Source organism: Artemia franciscana, chromosome 18 (assembly GCF_032884065.1).
Source record: "Artemia franciscana chromosome 18, ASM3288406v1, whole genome shotgun sequence".
NCBI lineage: Eukaryota > Metazoa > Arthropoda > Branchiopoda > Anostraca > Artemiidae > Artemia > Artemia franciscana.
In genome coordinates, this window is record NC_088880.1 from 18,791,354 (window position 1) to 18,809,585 (window position 18,232).

Consider the following 18,232-nt stretch of genomic DNA (forward strand, 5'->3'; position numbering starts at 1 on the left):
AAGGGAGGGGGGTTAGTTGCCCTCCAATCACTTTCGACTATTGAAAAGGGCAAGGCCATTTTAATTTCCAATCGAATGAACTGTTTTCGAAGTTTTTATGACAACAAATGGTCATCTCAAAATTTCTATCTGATGTATTTAAGCAAAATGAAAGATGGGGAAGGGGTATCCACCCTCCGATCACTCTGATTCTTAAAAAATGCACTAGAACTTCTGATTAGTAATCCAATGAGCCTCTTCTGAAGTTTCTACGATCACCCTTTCTATAGATAAATCATATGCCCTCAGGGCAAAACTTGCCCTGAGGGCTAGGGGGGGGGTGTCATCCTCAAAGACATTTTTTCCGGACCTTTTAACTACGTTGAACGAAAAGGCTGTCACAGTTTTGATTGGATGTGTTTGGGGAAATGGTGGTTGTGGAAGGGGTGTTATTTGCCCTCCAATCACTTTCGACTATTAAAAAAGGCACAAGCCCTTCCAATTTCCAATCAAATGACCCCTTTTTGAAGTTTATACGATAAATCCTTCGATACGGAGTACCCTGGTCTAAAAGAAAAAAAAATAATACATTTTAACCATATCGCTCTTTACTTATGCAGCACTATTGTGCTGCCTATAAAAAGACGACTAGAACTTTTAATTTCCATTCGGATGCCCTCCTTAAAAAGTTTCTATGATAGCTCTGCGCTGTGCATGATATTGCTTATATGCTCTTTTGAAAATCAGCCTGCAAATCATTTTTTTTTGTCTCCTTGAAACTTCCCCTAAACATACCCCAAAAAGTGCACCTTAATTGTCTTAGCCGCATGAGTTACAGCAATCGCAGTATCATTAGTACTATAAACATAGTGCCTTCTGACTTGTTCAAAATCCGCCACAATAGACCCTGACAGTTCCAACTCAATAATGTCAGCGCCGTTCCTGAAATATTGCTGTGACACCCCTTTGACAATCTAGAGGCTCATAGTCGTTTTCATTTGGTTCCGCATCCGCCTAAACACTCATTGAAAGTTTCACCTTAATGACCTTAATGTCAGTATTAATAATAGGTGTAGTGGTAGAAGAAGCAGTATGCACATAGCACCTTTGGTTGTTTTTCCCAAATCTCTCTCGGCACAAGCTGAAACATTCAACTTAATACCTAAACCGTCCTAGTAGTATTAGCAGTAGTAGCATTAGCTTTAGTAGCAGCAGTAGTAGTAGTAGTAGTAGTAGTAGTAGTAGTAGTAGGATGCAAGTATTGCCTTTTATTTAGTTCCAACTCCCTCATAATAAACTATGTAATTTTCAACGTCACACTCCAAGCTGTTCCCAAGATATTGATAATACACCCTTTTGGCAACATACACGCAGACGGTGTGTTTTGATTCAATCCAACTTCCCCCCTCAATATTCCCTGAAAGTTTCACCTTTATACCCTTAGTCATAGTTGTAATAGCAGTCACAGAAGTAATTATAGGAGAACTAGTAGTTGTCAAACTAGAACTAGTATGAGCACTTTTCCTAGTAGCAGTAGTATACACGTATTGCTTTTTGGTCAGTTGAACATCCCTCATTAAGTCCTGGAAGTTTCAAGTTAATACAATAAGCCATTGCTATGATATTGCCGATATACCCTTTTAGTAACCTGTATGTTCGTAGAGTTTTTTAGTTTAGTTCAACTTCACCCTCAACACTTCCTGAAATTTTCATCTTAATACCCTGAGCCTTAATAGTAACTGCAATAGAAGTAGTAGTTGGAGTAGTAATGGTACTATTGTACCATTGTACATATTACCGTGTACATATTACCTTTTAGTCAGTTGATCTTCCCCTTTAAGCATTCCCTGAAAGTTCCAGCTTAATACCCTAATATATTCCTAGGATACGTCCTTTTTGACAAGCTGCATGCTCATATTGTGTACTGATTTATTTAAAAAAATTTCAATATTCTCTTAATTTTTCACCTTCATACCCTTAGTCTTTTGTCAATTGAACATTCCCCTCGTGATAAGTATCTTTTTTTCACCCCGTCGGTGAAAAAAAAAATCAATTGAGCCGACTTCGCTTATTACTGCCTTGGATGGTAAATCTATTACCATCTACATATTTCTTCTTTTTGAACTTTTGAATGTTTTCTTTATTCTTTTTTAGCGTTTAATAAGGTGGCTACTAGCGAGTGGGCATAAGGATAGCTATGAGGATGCATACAAAATAGTGGATCTTCTAGAAGGTATAGAGCGTAATGAAGTTGCTTGGTGGTACATCCTGGAACACATAAGAAAAGGGTATGTTTACGAATTTGATTATTTTCTATAATATTATGCATGTGAAGAATTCAGGGTAAATGCGGGGGTCAAACTAGGACTCTTCGTAGTGGATATTAGGTAGATTTAACAGATCGGGATCCTGGCATGATGTAATATTTTTCAGTTAAAACCTGACTAGTGTTCGTTCTTTTGCGTAGGTGTAAATATAAATTGGGCTTTGAAAAAAACAAACAAAAAAACAACGTAGTATCATGTTATGGTTCTGATTTCCTAAGCCTCCCCATTTGTTAACTTCTGGATTTTGATTCCATCCATTGTTGCCAGACCCTAGGCTGTCAAAAAATTACGAAAAAGCAAAGCTGAATGAGCTGTACGTTTTCGATAAAAACAATTTATTTTGATCCTATATTATTGTAATCCAGACACAGGCAAAATCCAGACAACTGAAATATTCACCATAACTTTTGGCGAATATTTACCTTCCTTGCTTTCTTGGTGGCGAATGAATTCTTCATAGTCAAGAGTAGTAACAGTATATCGTTCGATTGATAATATTGACACTTTATTCAATTGAACCTGAGACATTGTAGTTTTTATCAACTGCAATTTTGAAGAACTTCTTTCTGTACCTCCTAGGGTTATTTTTCCTGGAATCGTTTCTCTCTGGACATTCTATGCTTTGAATGAGTCCGAACTACCTATGCCACCCAAATAAATTCTTTGCAGATCGGTATTCAAATCTATACGGTATTTTCTCAAATCTATGATACAGAATTACTTTATATTATATAGCAGGCCAAAAGTTACGGTTGCTGGAGACGTGTCTTTTAGGACTCCATCATCTGGTCTAATATCCACAAGGAATGTTCTGTCCTGAAAAATTTTCCAGGTTTCTGTGTTGTCTCGTCTCTAGATTAATTTTCAGGTTTTTACGAAACTTTTGCACTTCAGGCTGGATTGACAAATGTGACAGTAGATTTTGGGAAGCTGTGTATAATTTTTGCATGAAAGCTTGAAGTTAAGGATCTCCAGCTATCAGCGAACCAGTCCTATGATGACCCCAGCCTTGGACCCTTAAAAAAATAAAGTACTGAGCTAAGAAAATGCTGACCGACGAAGTAACATCATAGCTTGGAACCTAAAGTGTTCGTCGAAAAAAGAGGGCGAGGAAAAAATTGGTGAACCAATGCGGAAATCACATACTCATTGTGAATTGAATTAAATTCAATTCATTGAATCCTGGTCATTGAATTAAATGAAAAATTTACTAAAATCCGACTTCACAACTTTAAGGAGAAGTTTCCGATTCTGCAAGCGAACAAATTACTTCGCGATTGAGTTTTTAGGGGAAAAGCCAGCATGGATAATTGTCCGATATTCTCTAAAGTGTGTTTATCCGATGATGTAAGCAAGTCTGCCCGAGATATCTGCTCATCCCTCCTGAAGAAGAAAAGCGAACTTAAATAGAATGGATTTCAGGCTTGGATTCCTCCAGTAGTCCCATCAGTTCTATGCTATGTCGACGAAGTTGCAAAAAAGAAAAAAAAAGGATTGGTTCCGAATCAAACCAAAGTGACTTTTTCTTTGTGTAGTCTATTAGCGTCACTTAACTGAGAAGTAAATATTTTTTTTTCTCCGATATGGTGTGTGGTGTGATTTAACATTACATGGGCTCGTAGATGAATGACATATCTTCTGCGAGAATAAACCCATTTAGTGTCAGTTTTAGTGGTTTTAGTTTTCTGTAGGAGAGGCATAGGCGAGTACTCCTTGACGTGAGGTCAATGCACGATACTGGTTAGTCAAGCTCGTCAGATCCCTGCATCTAGGCTGGAAGAATTTGAAAAAAAATGAACTCTTTTTAGTAATGTATACCAAACGCCCCTAGAATGAAATAGTTCATAGAAACCCAAATATGAGGAGAATATTTATTTGGAACTTTCATATATGGATGAGTAGGCAAGGTGCAACTGAAATTTTTTTATTTGAATCGGGTACGGATATTCCTTGAGTTTGTGAAACATTTTTAGATGAAAATTTGGCAAATGAAATTAATATTAGCGATTTCCAATTTTTTCATGTAAGTAGAAAACGAAAAAAGCAAGATGGTTTTGCAATACTAGTTAAAAATTATATCCTGGAACGGATTAAAGACGAATTTCTATATCTGAATACTGAGAGGATTTTTGAAAGATGTACTGTTGAATGTTGTTTTTTTTTACCAGATAATGATACATTTTTGTTTGCTGTAATTTATCGTCCTCCCTCATCGAGCATAGCAGACTTTATTGACAAATTTGAAAATATGTTAGATGTGATATCAAATCTTCGACTGCCATTTTTTATCCTTAGGGAATTCAGTATTAACTTAATGGACTGCCTCCCGTCAAGCCAGCAAGGAATTGACGGACATGCCCTTCAGTTTTTTGAATGTAACCTTTCTCATGCTATGAACCCAGTATGTTTTATTCCCAAACGGATAATAATTTTTTTTTCTCTGATTTATAACATTTTTGCACCTTATCCATGTGAGGCTACATTCGTGGTTATGGAAGATACATCCGATCTTTATATTTTAATATCTGATTTCCAAGTGCAAAAGATAGTAAATAAAGAAAAATTCTATGAAGAGGAATAATTTCTCACTAGTAAATATGAGTGAACTGAATCTTAGTGATGTGGATTGGAGTGAAGTTGCTAATGAGAATGACCTCAATACATCCTTAGATGTATTTTACCGAATTTTGAATGAAAAACTGGGCCTTCGTGGCCTATTTACAACCACATATCGGAAAAGAACTTCACTCAAACAACCTTGGATAAGTTTATCACTTTTAAAATCTTTCAAGGAAAAAAAATCGACTGTATAAGATAAAAATGAAATACCCCTCAGCTTATAATGTACAGTGATTCAAAAATTATAAAAATTTGCTGGTTAAAATTCTTAAAATATTTTATATTACATATTAAATGATAAATATTGTATATTAAATTATATAAATTAAATTATATACTATATATTAAGTGGTTAAATTATATATTAAGTGAACAAATTTATTATGAAAATTCATTTAAAAAATCTGATTCACCTCGGACTACATGGAAATTAATCAAGGATTAGATTGGAAACAATACTAAGACACCACACCCTGAAGTGATCATAAATGAAAATGGCGTTGAATTGAAGGGGAAGGACGTTGTTGCTGATCATTTTTGTAATAATTTTTTTCATAGTTAGTACTACTGTTGAACTAGAGTCTCCTGAATCTTCATTTTATTCATATAAAGAATATCTCCCGCCATCCAAAAGTTCTAGTATGTTCTTGGCCCCTGTTACTTTCCGTGAATTCCAGAAAGCAATAACGAATCTAAACAGTGGTAATTCACTAGGTCTAGATGGGCTATCCACAAACATTCTGAAAGAACTTGCTTATGTAATCCATGTCCTGTTTCTTCATATTTCACACGCATCTATATCGTCACGGATCTTTCCAGAAGTATGGAAATCTGCTCGAGTTTTTCTAATTCATAAGAAAGGTGATAAGACAGATACTATCACCCAATAGCTATTCTTTCCCCATTATCTAAGGTTCTAGAAAAAATTATTCAAAAAAGAATTGTTTCGTATTTTGATAAAGGAATTTATTTACTAAAAATTAGTTTGGGTCAGGTCTTGTCATTCCACTGAGCAAGCTATTGCTGCGCTAATTTTATATTTTAATGAACTACTAAACGATGATAATCATTTGTCTACTCTTTTCTATGGTATTAAAAAGCATTTGATACGCTAAACCATGAAATTTTGATGGAGAAAATTAATAACACAGGTATTAGAGGCAAAGGCCTAGATCTAATAAAATATTACCTGCATGGTCGAAAAATTCAGGTAGAAATAAATGAGCACTTGTCAAGCCATATTGTTATTTACGATATTGAAGTCCCCCAGGGATCAGTATTGGGGCCAGTACTATTTTTATTTATATAGATGACCATCCGAGGTGTTTACCCCAAGATAATAGCTTAGCAGTAATTTTTTTCAGATGATACGATGGTGACAGTAAAAGCTAAAACCCCATCTTTGTTGGTTTAGAAAATTGTGACAACAATGAAATCTTTAAATAAATGGTTTGCATGTCACTACCTAGCTCCAAACTTTTCTAAAACTGAGTTCATAATTTTTGGGCGGTCACAGCGGTCGGTAAAGAAAATTACCATAGATGAGTTTAGTGTAGATCAAAGTAGGATAAAAATAGTAAATTCATTCCGTTAACTTGGATTATTCTCGATGAGCTTTTATCTTTCCGGAAGCATTCTGATTATTTGAGATTAAAAATTGCCCATAACTTAGGTTGTCTTCATAGATTGATACATGTGTTTCCTTTTTCCATCTTTAAAATTTTATACCATTCTCTAATTGAATTATATCTTAATTATTATCCTGTAATTTATCTCGAACAGATTTATGGTCCATCTACAACCTCTTCAGATAATTCAAAATAAGGCAATTGGAATTTTGTGTGCTTTTGCTCGTCGCCCTGCGAGGATTAAAAATCTGTCGGAAACCCAAACTATATATTTCTCTCAATATGCTTAATCTCAAACAACTGAAAGACTTACACACAGCTATGTGGTATTATGATATCCAATCTTCAACAAATTATTTCCATAATTTGGGTACATTTGAGACTCCCATTTCTCCTACCCACCACGTCCGCTCCAAGAAGTATCGCCTTCCGCCAATCAAATCAGAAAGAGCTAGATTCTCAATCAAATTCCAGCTTCCTCTTATTGTAAATAAGCTTAATTTAGTAGAAATGTCCCCAAGTTTCAAGAGCCGATTTTCTTTGAAAAAATGTATTTCAAAAACAGTTCTTTGTTTGGATGTTGAGATTGATGAACAATAGATATTAGTATGAATTTTATTGTGGTGCTCTCATGCTGAGGTGGCCTCCTATGTTATCTCCTACCTTGTATGTTTTTTTTCTTTTTTTTTTGTTATTTCGGCCTTTTCTTACCTCTGTTTATGGCCGACACATCGAGTCCTGCTTCCCGTTGACCAGTTTAGAAAATTAATTTATTATGTAATTTGTCAATAAAAGATCTTGTCTTGGACCCAAAAAGGATGATTTTTGCTAGTAAATGAGCCAAAGTGTGCAGTATGTCAGTTAAAGTTGAGTTTTATAGTCTATGTAGGAGAGAAGTGTATGAAGTTATGCAACCCAGCTTAGTTCTATTGAGCCACCTTTCTGCTTTCGAAAGCAAAGCTCCATTCAAGCAGACAAGCAGGCAGGCACCAGTTTCAAATCGATGTTGGACTAAAATCAGAAAGTGCTGGTGATGTGCGATGGTTTCCTGGCCTCATTGCAAAAGAAACTAGACCTAAGTTGCCTAAGCAACGTGAAGTGTTGCGGCAACCTTTGTTCGGCTTCGCCGAAAAAAGTGTTGCGAGAGCAACACTTTGGTTTTGTTTCTTTTCTATCGGTTAAACGCTGAAGTTGTCAGCCTATCCTATACAAGTTCATTCAATGCTCTCGTCAGAGTAAGACGCATTTTAAGACCTCTGTGTGGATTTATGTGGAAAATATTATTTCATGATCTTTTGGATACTCATTCAATATTTAAAACATTATTTCAATAACTGTTGGATATTTAGTGAATACGTATTAATATTTGGATATCAGTACAATTTTAATGTACAATGGGACGTAAAAGGAAAAATCCGAAACGAGAAGGTACGAATATTTCATTAGACACCTCAGATGATAGCTCTAGTTCGAAACCGGAAATATCAATACTAGCTGCAGATTTTGAGCAAATTCTTGAAATCGTAAAAGAAAATAGCAATAAATTAGACAGCTTATGCGATCAATTAGGTACTCATACTACAAGGGTCGATAATCTTGATAAAGAACATTCGGCTCTTAAAAATAAGATGGTTAATAGTGAATCGAAAATTGGAAAAATTGAAAATGATACGTCCTGCCTCAATTTGCAATTAAAAATTTGTACCGATGAATTAATAAAATTAAAAAGAAAAAATGAAGATTCAATGTGTCGGATTGTGAAATTGGAAGCCGCCAAGTTAAAAAATAATATCATCATATGGAATGCAGTTTGTGAGGATATTGATAACGCAAAAGCTTTATTTTCAGAAGTTGTTCGCCATGGATTAAAATTGCCTGAAGTAAATTTTACGATCTCGCAATATGACAGAAATCGTAAATTCTTAAAGGTGACACTAAATAAAAAAGACGACAAGTTTTCTATTATAAAAAATGCCGGCAAGCTGAAGGACAAGACATTTCTGGAAATAATAGCAACTTGTTTATTAGTGATGATGTGCCAGCCGAAATTCGTAAAATACGTAAGCTGATTTTAGCGAAATGGGATAAATTGCGGAAGATTCCTAGATATGAGGCGTGGATATCAAAGTGGATTCAGACAAACTTGTTTGTGAAAAGACCTGACGGCTCAATTACAAAATATTCATTTAGTGATAGCATACCAGAGGTTGACGACTTTCCAAACGTCCAAGGACATATAGGCCTACATCATAGTTTTCCAAGTGACGTTTCAGTGAAATAAAATCATATCGTCTAATAGTAAAGTGCCCTGTTAGTATGTTTTAAAATATACAAGTAGGAAGCGTTTAATCATGTTTTGTCTCGTATTTATTTGTTTTTTAGTTATCTTCTCACTAATTTTTGTTGCTCTATATGTTTATTACGATTCTTCTCTTTAGTCATCTATTTTTTTATGTTTTTAATGCTTTTTCTGAAGCACACAGGGGTCTTTATGAATAGCGGTAGAATATTGAAAGAATTTGTCTTAGAATGAAGACATTTCTCTTTTCTTTTCTTAGTTGTTTCTGTGTGAGTTACCTTTTATTTTTGTTTGTTGGGCGCATGGGTCGTGGTGTGGTTATTCTTGACATGGTGGTAATATTTGATAATGGATAGAGATAGTGATGGAATTCCATCATCAAGGTTAAAAGAATTTGAGCGAGATTCTCTTTTGTTTCATTCAGTTTTCCAAAATATTGTAGCTAGTGATAATGAGGATAATAGCAGCATATTAAATATACCAAAAAATCAATATTTATTTTTGAATGGATTGTTAAAGAAAAATTCTAGAACAAGGAGGATATCGTTTTGGAATTGCCGGGGCTGGAGGACTGCAAGGGATACAATTGACACTTTTCTGTCGACATCAGATACGGACATATTCGGTTTATGCGAAACTTTGTCTAGATGAATTTTCAATTGAAAGTATTCACGTTGATGGTTATCAATTGTTTCATGTTGGAAGGAGTATGCAAAAGAAAGGTGGTCTTGGTGTCTTAAGTAAAAGTTGCATACCAGCCCGTGCAAGACTAGAATTTTTGCCGATGAATATTGAAATGTTATTTGAATCTTGTGTTGTCAAATGTTTTTTCCCAAATAATGAGAAGATCCTAATCACAGTTATTTACCGTAGTCCGTCAGCTAGTCAGATGGAGTTTAGGAATTGTTTTGAAAAATTCATGGATAAATTAGCTAGTCTTAATACATCTTATCTAATTATGGGAGATTTTAATATTGACTTAATGAACCTTGTTTCTTCTAATCAGAATAGACTGGATAGTAACACTTTGAAGTTTTTAGAATGTCCGCTATCTCATGGATTATATCCTGTATGTCTTGTACCATCCAGAATAACTGATACGTCATATTCACTAATTGATAATTTTTTTCACCTGAAAGTGCTGTTAGTACATATGTCATTCCTGATGATTCATCTGATCACTGCATACTTATGGCTGATTTTTTGCGATATTTCCCGTATAAGGAAAAGAAGTCAACAAAGTGAAGAGACTTTGGGGAAAGAAATTTGTTAAAATTGAAAGAAGCACTAGGTGATGTAGGGTGGAGTTCAGTAATTGATGAAATGGATCCGGATCAATCCTTAGATAACTTTTATAATATATTGACTGAGAAGCTTGATAAATTTTTCCCGTATAGAAATCTGAAAGGAAAGAGGCATACACCGAGAAAACCATGGGTAAATGCATCACTTTTGAGGTCTATTAATGAAAAAAATCGCTTATATAAAATCAAAATGAAGTATCCCACTGAAATAAATATAATACGTTTTAAAAACTATAAGAATCTGTTAGTAAGGATTCTTAGAGAAAATGAAAGAGTGTATTATGAAAATTCATTTAAAAATTCTGATTCTCCTCGAAAAACTTAGAATTTAATTAAGGAGAAAATTGGAAAAAATAAAAAGCTATCATATCCTGAGGTATTAATTAATACAAATGGTGTAGAAGTTAGAGAACCGCAAGATGTTGCTAATATGTTTAGTGATTATTTTGCTGGTGTTGGTCAAGCGATTGTTTCAGCAGGAATAGATTTGTCCCCTTACAGGTCACATAAAGAATATTTACCCCCCAATGAATGTACGAGCATATTTCTGGTCCCTGTTAGTTTTGCTGAATTTCATAAGATTATCAAAAATATAAAAAACGGTTATTCAGTGGGACATGATGAATTATCAACAAATTTGTTAAAGAGTATTGCCGGAGTTATTTTTGAACCACTTATCCACATTTTCAATTTGAGTATTAATTCAGGTATATTTCCTAGTGGATGGAAAATTGCCCGAGTAATTCCGCTGTATAAACAAGGCGATAAATCTGTTGTAAGTAATTATCGTCCAATTGCAATTTTATCGCCATTATCTAAAGTGTTTGAAAAAATTTTAAAAGAAAGGATTTCTAGCTATTTAGATAAAATAAATTTCTTTACGAAATATCAATTTGGATTTAGGGCAAACCGTTCGACAGAACTAGCAGTTGCAGCTCTTTTATTAGAAATAAATGATTGTTTAGATGATGATTTCCATGTGGCTACTGTTTTCTATGATATAAAAAAAGCATTTGACACTTTAAATCATGAAATTCTTCTTGATAAAATGATAAATTCCGGCATAAGAGGGAAAGGATTGCAAATTATTAAATCATACCTATGCGGACGCAAAATCACAGTAAATGTCGGTGGAAAAATGACTAATTTAAAAAGTGTTATTGATATTGGTGTCCCCCAAGGCTCAGTATTAGATCCAATTTTATTTTTGATCTATATTAATGATCTTCCCCGAGGTTTGCATGAGAATATTAGCCATGCAGTTCTATTTGCAGATGATACAGCTATAACAGTTAAAGCTAGGGATTCATTGACATTGATCGAAAATCTGACTATAAGTGTTACCTCAGTTAATCGATGGTTTTGTTTCTAATAAACTAGTACCGAATTTTAAGAAAACTAATTTTATGGTTTTTGGTCGTTCAAAATGTTCCACTCGAGAGATTTCTTGTGAGGAGCTACAGGTTGGTGATCAAAAATTTGTAGGGTCCAATCATATCGTTATTTAGGACTTTTTCTTGATCCCCTTTTGTCATTTCATAATCATATTGAGTATTTAAAATTAAAACTTGCGCAAAATATTGGGTCGATGTACCGTGTGAAGAATATTTTTCCTTTTACCATTTTAAAAATAATTTACCACTCTCTAATTACTTCTTATTTGAATTATTGCTCAGGTGTATATCTTAATACATTTTGGAAGCATATAAAACCCTTACAGGTACTACAAAATAGGGCAATAAGAATTCTTGGAAATTTCTTACATCGACCTTCAAAATTTGAAAATGTTTCGGAAACTAAACATTATTCCTCTTCTTAAATTTGTTGGATTTAAATGATGTACGAATATTAAATACTTCCATATGGCATTTTCAAATCCAAAATTCTAAAAATTATTTCTATGACAAATCTCTGTTAATCTTACTTCCTCGTTCGGATTGTCGGAGGTCTAGGATGTATCAAATTCCTTTTGTAAGCTCTGAAAGGTCAAGGTTTTCGATTAGATACCAAATACCCTTCATTGCTAACAATCATAAGCTGAATGATAAAATTCTGTTTGATCCATCCCAAAAATCTCAGCAAAAATCTCAGCTAAATTTAAAAAAGCAAATATTAAAGATTATTTGCCAAAATTTTGATTATTCACCATTGATGATGGAAATTTAAATTATTTGATCTCCTTATTTGTGTGTTTGTTTTTGTGTCCCTGTGTCTGGGACGGCCTCCCACGCCCCTCCTGCCTGATATTTATATATTTACTTATCTTTTATGAGTTTTTTTTTATTTTATGTGTCTTCTACCGTATTATATTTTGAAATCATTATTACGATGAGATGTTGATGTTTTTTCTTATGTTTTTGCACTGTCCCAGCCTTACGAGCTCTGCTCTCTGTTGGGGCATAATATTGTTTGTGTATTTTTTGAGTTGAATAAAGAAAAGGTTGAAGTTGAAGTATCGAAGCTTTTAAAAGGTTATGTTCGAAGAAGAACGCGATCAGTAATCACTTGACCAAAGGCTATTCCTCAGCGTCGAAAAAACAACAATAACAAAAGAATATCGAAAGAAGGGACTAAATTGACTTTGCAGCCAGTTGAACTTTATTCTTTTCGATTGTAGACATCGTGACGGATGAAAGCTTAGAACAATATGTTATATAATCCAGTTAGTATTATAAAGCTATCTGTAACTTTTCAGGATCAAAATACCATAAATGACACTATTAATTATGAAGAAACTACTATGACATATTTTTTATCAGCTCATCACGAGCTATAGATAATAACGAAAGAAGGGACTAAATTGACTTTGCAGCCAGTTGAACTTTATCCTTATCAATCGTACACATCGTGACGAATGAAAACTTGAAACAGTATCTTATATGATCTAGTTGGTATTATAAAGCTATTCGTGACTTTTCAGGATCAAAATACCATAGATGATACTCTATTAATTATTACGAAACTGCCTCGTTGTTTTACGTTATCGTTTGTACCCGTTGCGTAAACACTTAATTCTAGGTTACAGTGAGTATGGGTAGGCTACACCAACTTGCAAAAGTTACAAACCCCTCTTCACTAAAGATAAGATTCACTAAAGATAAATGTCTTACCACTGGAACCAACTCGGTCTTACCATCAAATATACTGGAAACAAATAATAGATACGCCAAATAGCAAAATTTGCAAACCCCTCACTGCCGAAGATGATTATGAGCTAATAGCCGACCTTTCCTTACAAATCCCCCACATGTCTCACAATTGGTATCGGCCTATTTTTGGTTTGAGTGTGTAACCTACTGCTGAAGTTGTCAACCCCTTGAAACTTTCAAACTAGTATATCTCATGAAGGAATTTCTGTACCAAAAAATAGATGACATATACTTTGATCAGCTCATCAAGAGCTATCGATTGCCGTCGAAAATAAAATTCTATCCGTCTTAGTTCAAAAGTTGATTATTTTTTTTGCTGTAGGCCAACTTTCTAACGTCACCACTTAGAAAGGAGCAAAGGATAAGCTCCAATTTGTGTAGCAATGACAGAACTTTTAAAGTTTAAGAGATACATCTGATAACATTTCTCTACCTCAATCCCAAGTCTGGAAAAACAAATGATAAACCCAGCCGAAATCATGGCAGCACTTTCGGACCCGTGAGAAAATGCCGCTTTTTGGCGTCTGTAAATTTTTCTATTTATCACTCAAAGAAGATATATTGGCTGTGGGGCCAGGTAGCTGCCGCATATATTTAAAACTTATAGATTTTAGTCTATCTTCAATTTGAAAGTGCTGCCTGCCTGCTTGCCTGCTAGAACAGAGCTTTCCACTCGAAAGCAGAAACATGGTTTGATGAAACGAAAGCTTGGCTGCACAACTTCAGATACTCCTTTCTGACATAGGTTACATAACTCCACTTCACTTCGCACACCATAGGCTCTGGCTCGTGGACAAGCAAAAACCATCCTTTCTGGCCCCAGGCAAGAGTTCTGCGGATCTATCCAAGATGTAATGCCATATTCATCAATCCGGCCTGAGGTCCACACGTTCCGTAAAAACCGCACAGGTTATATCCTTACCAGTTTCCAGGAATAAGCCGACATCGACGGCATAGGAAAAAAAACCGGACAAAACCAAAGTCTTGCTCTCGCAACACAATTGGAGCTTTCACTTTACTCCTTTCTAAGTAGTAACATGAGAAAGCTGACCAGTGGCAAGAAAATCAACGTTTGAACCAAGAGGGATAGATTTTTCTTGAATGATGATCAATAGTCCTTGATGACCTATCAAAGCATACGTATGATATTTTTTCTACATTTTTTTTTCAGGCGATATACCATTTTAAAAAAACCATTTTTTGAAGGGTTGACAACTTCAGACATCAGAAACAAGTGTGGTTCAATTTGAAAACAAGGGAGGTATTTGTAAATAACAATTAGTTGTTTTGCCTTGGCAATCCCTGCAATGGAAGTTTGACAGTTTTTGCTAGTTAGTGTACCTATTGTTTGCGCCTGATGCATTTGAGGGCGCGAAAAATTCAGTTTCATGATGCTACGGTGAAAGACGGGTAAGCAAGAATAGATTGTTGGAGCAAGATCATCTGCTTGGTTAAAGGATGGGAAGATTCTGCAAATTAGTTTATATTTATTTGATTATAAGAACAGGGAAAACAAAATTCAAAGACAAGTGAGGAAGTTTTAATTAAGAATAGATTGTTAGACCACAGTTGTCTTCAGGGATAAGGGGTTGTGTACTATACTGACTGATGTGTCTTTTATTTTTAGCAAGGTCTATCCATAGCAGTATGATTACGAAAAGTTGCAGATAGCTTTATAGTACCGACTGGCAAGACTGTATTGCAAGCTTTGAGCTAATTCATGAGGTATACCATTTAAAAGATTTTTAGGGGTTTACAAATTTGGTTCTGATGTACGCATTGAAAAAAAAATCTGAATCAGAATTTTGAGACAATTTCGAGATTTAAAAGTAACGTTTGGCTGTTGACGCTTATCTTTGTCAATGAGTGATTTGCAACTTTACATGGTTTATTTACCTATTATTGATTCCTGGTATGCATTTTAGGGTAAGAAGAGGAATTTCTGCTTATTTCCCTCGTCTCCAAACATTTGAGGTTAAAAAAATTGCTTTCTTGCGTTTACGCAGAGATTATAAATACACTTATATCACAATGGCATAACTTTTCAATTGCTGTGATATAGAATATCTGCAGTCATATGGTTTTGAGAAGTTAGAAATTGACACATTATGCTAATTAGGCTCTATAAGATGATATTACATGTTATACTCTGTAACAATGCCAACGATTTAAAAGGATAGTTTTCATCTGAATGACAAGTCAGTATACATCATAAATCTCGTCTTTTACCATGGTTATTGTCTGCAATTAAGGGTAGGAATCTATTGCTTGTGGAGGTACCTATTGCTGGCTTCCAACACATTTCAAGATACGGTAAATTCAGTTTCTTGTCTGCTATGGAGAGGAGCGTCCAATTAAGATTAGGTTGTCGGAGAACGGTCATCTTCAAGAATGAGCTGTTAGAAACTCCTGGAAATTACTTTCCCTTTCTATTGGAGTCCTGGTCGGATTTGGCCTTGGTTTTGGACGTATGAAGGGATACCTCCTGTACCCCCTCTAGTGAAAACTGATGTGTACGATCTGATACCCTTGTTATTCCACTTATAGGTAATCAATAACGGATAAACTAAATCAAACAGTTTAATTGCTTCCTATCCATTTAAGATTAAATTACCTTTTATGAGCTTATTATTTATCCACGCTAGCTAACAGCATGTGGTTTGCATATGCCGTAAAAGGGCATGGCTAACACCCAAAATTTGAAAAAAAAACTCGAACGTAGAAATCTCTCGTCAAGAACCTCCTTTAAAGATATCTGTTTACACTATTTCATGGCCATAAAATTTATAAGTATATTCACAGAAATCTTCAATATATCATAGCACCAGTTGTATCAGGGCAAGGCAATTAAACCAGATCACTCATTGACTCCTGAATGAATAATATATAATGTTTATACATAAATATATATATATATATATATATATATATATATATATATATATATGATATCTAACGTTTACGTAACTTTTAACTATATGCTGTTAGAATGTAATTTTTGGCTAATTTAATTTATCATTAGCTACTTTATATTCTCTCATCACTTGCGTTTCTTTTTGATCCCTTTTTTTTATTCTGTAGCTAATCCTGATATCTAAAGTAAAGAGGTGGAAGCCTATGAATAACAAAAGATATCAAACGGACAACATGCAAATAAACGATGAACATTTCTTACATACAACTTTCTGTTTCTTTAATAGCAGCAAATAGAAACGTGCTTATTGGTAATCAGTTTTATGATTGGGACGAACGAAATAATTAAAATTTGATCTTTAATTTTTATTCATTTATTTTTTTAAGACGAATGACAGAGGCCCTTGGTCATTGGTCAAATTTGCCTGAAAGTCACAAGGCTTATTGTGCAGAACAGTGGGTTTTCATGTTTATTTCCATTTTTGAAATGCGTCTTAGAAGGCTAAATCCTGTAAGTATTCTCTCTCTCTCTCTCTCTCTCTCTCTCTCTCTCTCTCTCTCTCTCTCTCTCTCTCTCTCTCTCTCTCTCTCTCTCTCTCTCTCTCTCTCTCTCTCTCTCTCTCTCTCTCTCTCTTTCTCCCTCTCTTTCTTTCTCTTTTTCTCTCTCTCACTCTCTGCCAACCCCCCTCTCTCTCTCTACCTCTCTCTCTCACTCTCTGCCAACCCCCCTCTGTCTCTCACTCTCTGCCCCCCCCCCTCTCTCTCTCTCTCTTTCTCTCTCACTCTTTCTCTCTCACTCTTTCTCTCTCTCTCTCCCCCCAAGAGCATATGCAGGATTCTTTTGGGGGGGGGGGAGTTACAAAAAACTTAATGAACGTATGAAAAACTAGTTTATATGCATTTTTGTTACGTTCTTACGAGTCAGACACAAATTTTGGGAGAAGGGAGGGGGCTCAAACCTGGTAAATACCCCCCCTCCCTGGTTACGGCCTTGCTCCTACCCCCTGTACCTTCAGTGCGTTGTAATTTTCACTGTTTTCAAAGTTTATCGCTCTCTACGTACATATTAGTTTGGCTCCGTATCTATGCTCGAATGTATGCGATGTTATTATGTTGGATAATTGCTTGGGGTCTGATAAATATTTTTAAATCAAGAACTGTTGCTCCCTATCGCCAGTAATAAATCCCCAAAAAGGTCTCAATTAATAGCAATTAGTTAAATTGCTTGGAAAATTGGGTATTTGGGTACTCAAAGTTGCAGCTCTGCTTTAGAGTCACTAAAAGGGTAATCATTTAATTAATCATTTTAATTATAATAACTATGCAATTTTCTCTGAATATTTTCTCTGATTCTTCTTTGCAGGTGATTTCAAAAGACATGAAGTCTTTTGCTGGTGGCCTGAATGCATTGAAAGTATATTATCAGTCAAAAAACTCCATGGAAATGGTCAAAAGAGTAGAAATCCATCAGCGGCTGTTCAATCTTCACGTAGGTTACGGTTTTGTTAGTTGTCTAAGCTTCGAGTTCCTCTTTTTTTCCTTTTTTCTTTTTTACTGTAATATCACGACTGCAACGTGCACACCTCGTATAGCGGTAAAGCCAATTGTTCAGGAGCCAATAAAACTGCTTTCCTTGTTCCTATTTTGTAATTGAAATGAGATAATTTTTAATTAGAGCGTTTTTTTGTTATTTTGTGATGGAATTATTATTACTGAATATATTTCTCTGCAACCAGATTATTTAGAATTAAACCAGCATTCGTTACCGTAAAGTTATTTTTGGTAAAAAAAAAAAAAAAAAAAAAAAAAAAAAAAAAAAAAAAAAAAAAAAAAAATGAATATCAAAAATCTAAGGTGCGCATTGACCACCCCAATATGTAAATTTTCATGTGAAAACAACCTAAGTCTGTCTATGAAGCAAAATAAGAAGAAAGCCACTGAAGGAATAATAGAAATAATATGATGGTTGAAACTTTTTAAAACCAACGCAGGGACGTCATTTTGGGAGGGGCAC

The 18,232-nt window shown here is 34.8% G+C and overlaps 1 protein-coding gene across 2 annotated transcripts in view; it reads left to right on the forward strand.

Annotated features, from left to right (window-relative positions):
- The window catches only part of LOC136038707 (kinetochore-associated protein 1-like), a 284,373-nt gene that overhangs the window by 136,355 nt on the left and 129,786 nt on the right, over positions 1 to 18,232 (forward strand). For both annotated transcript variants that reach the window (XM_065722029.1, XM_065722028.1), the window contains exons 15-17: positions 2,134 to 2,267; positions 16,606 to 16,729; positions 17,582 to 17,707. In XM_065722029.1, coding sequence (XP_065578101.1) covers positions 2,134 to 2,267; positions 16,606 to 16,729; positions 17,582 to 17,707 — 384 coding nt within the window. The remainder of the gene's footprint in view (positions 1 to 2,133; positions 2,268 to 16,605; positions 16,730 to 17,581; positions 17,708 to 18,232) is intronic.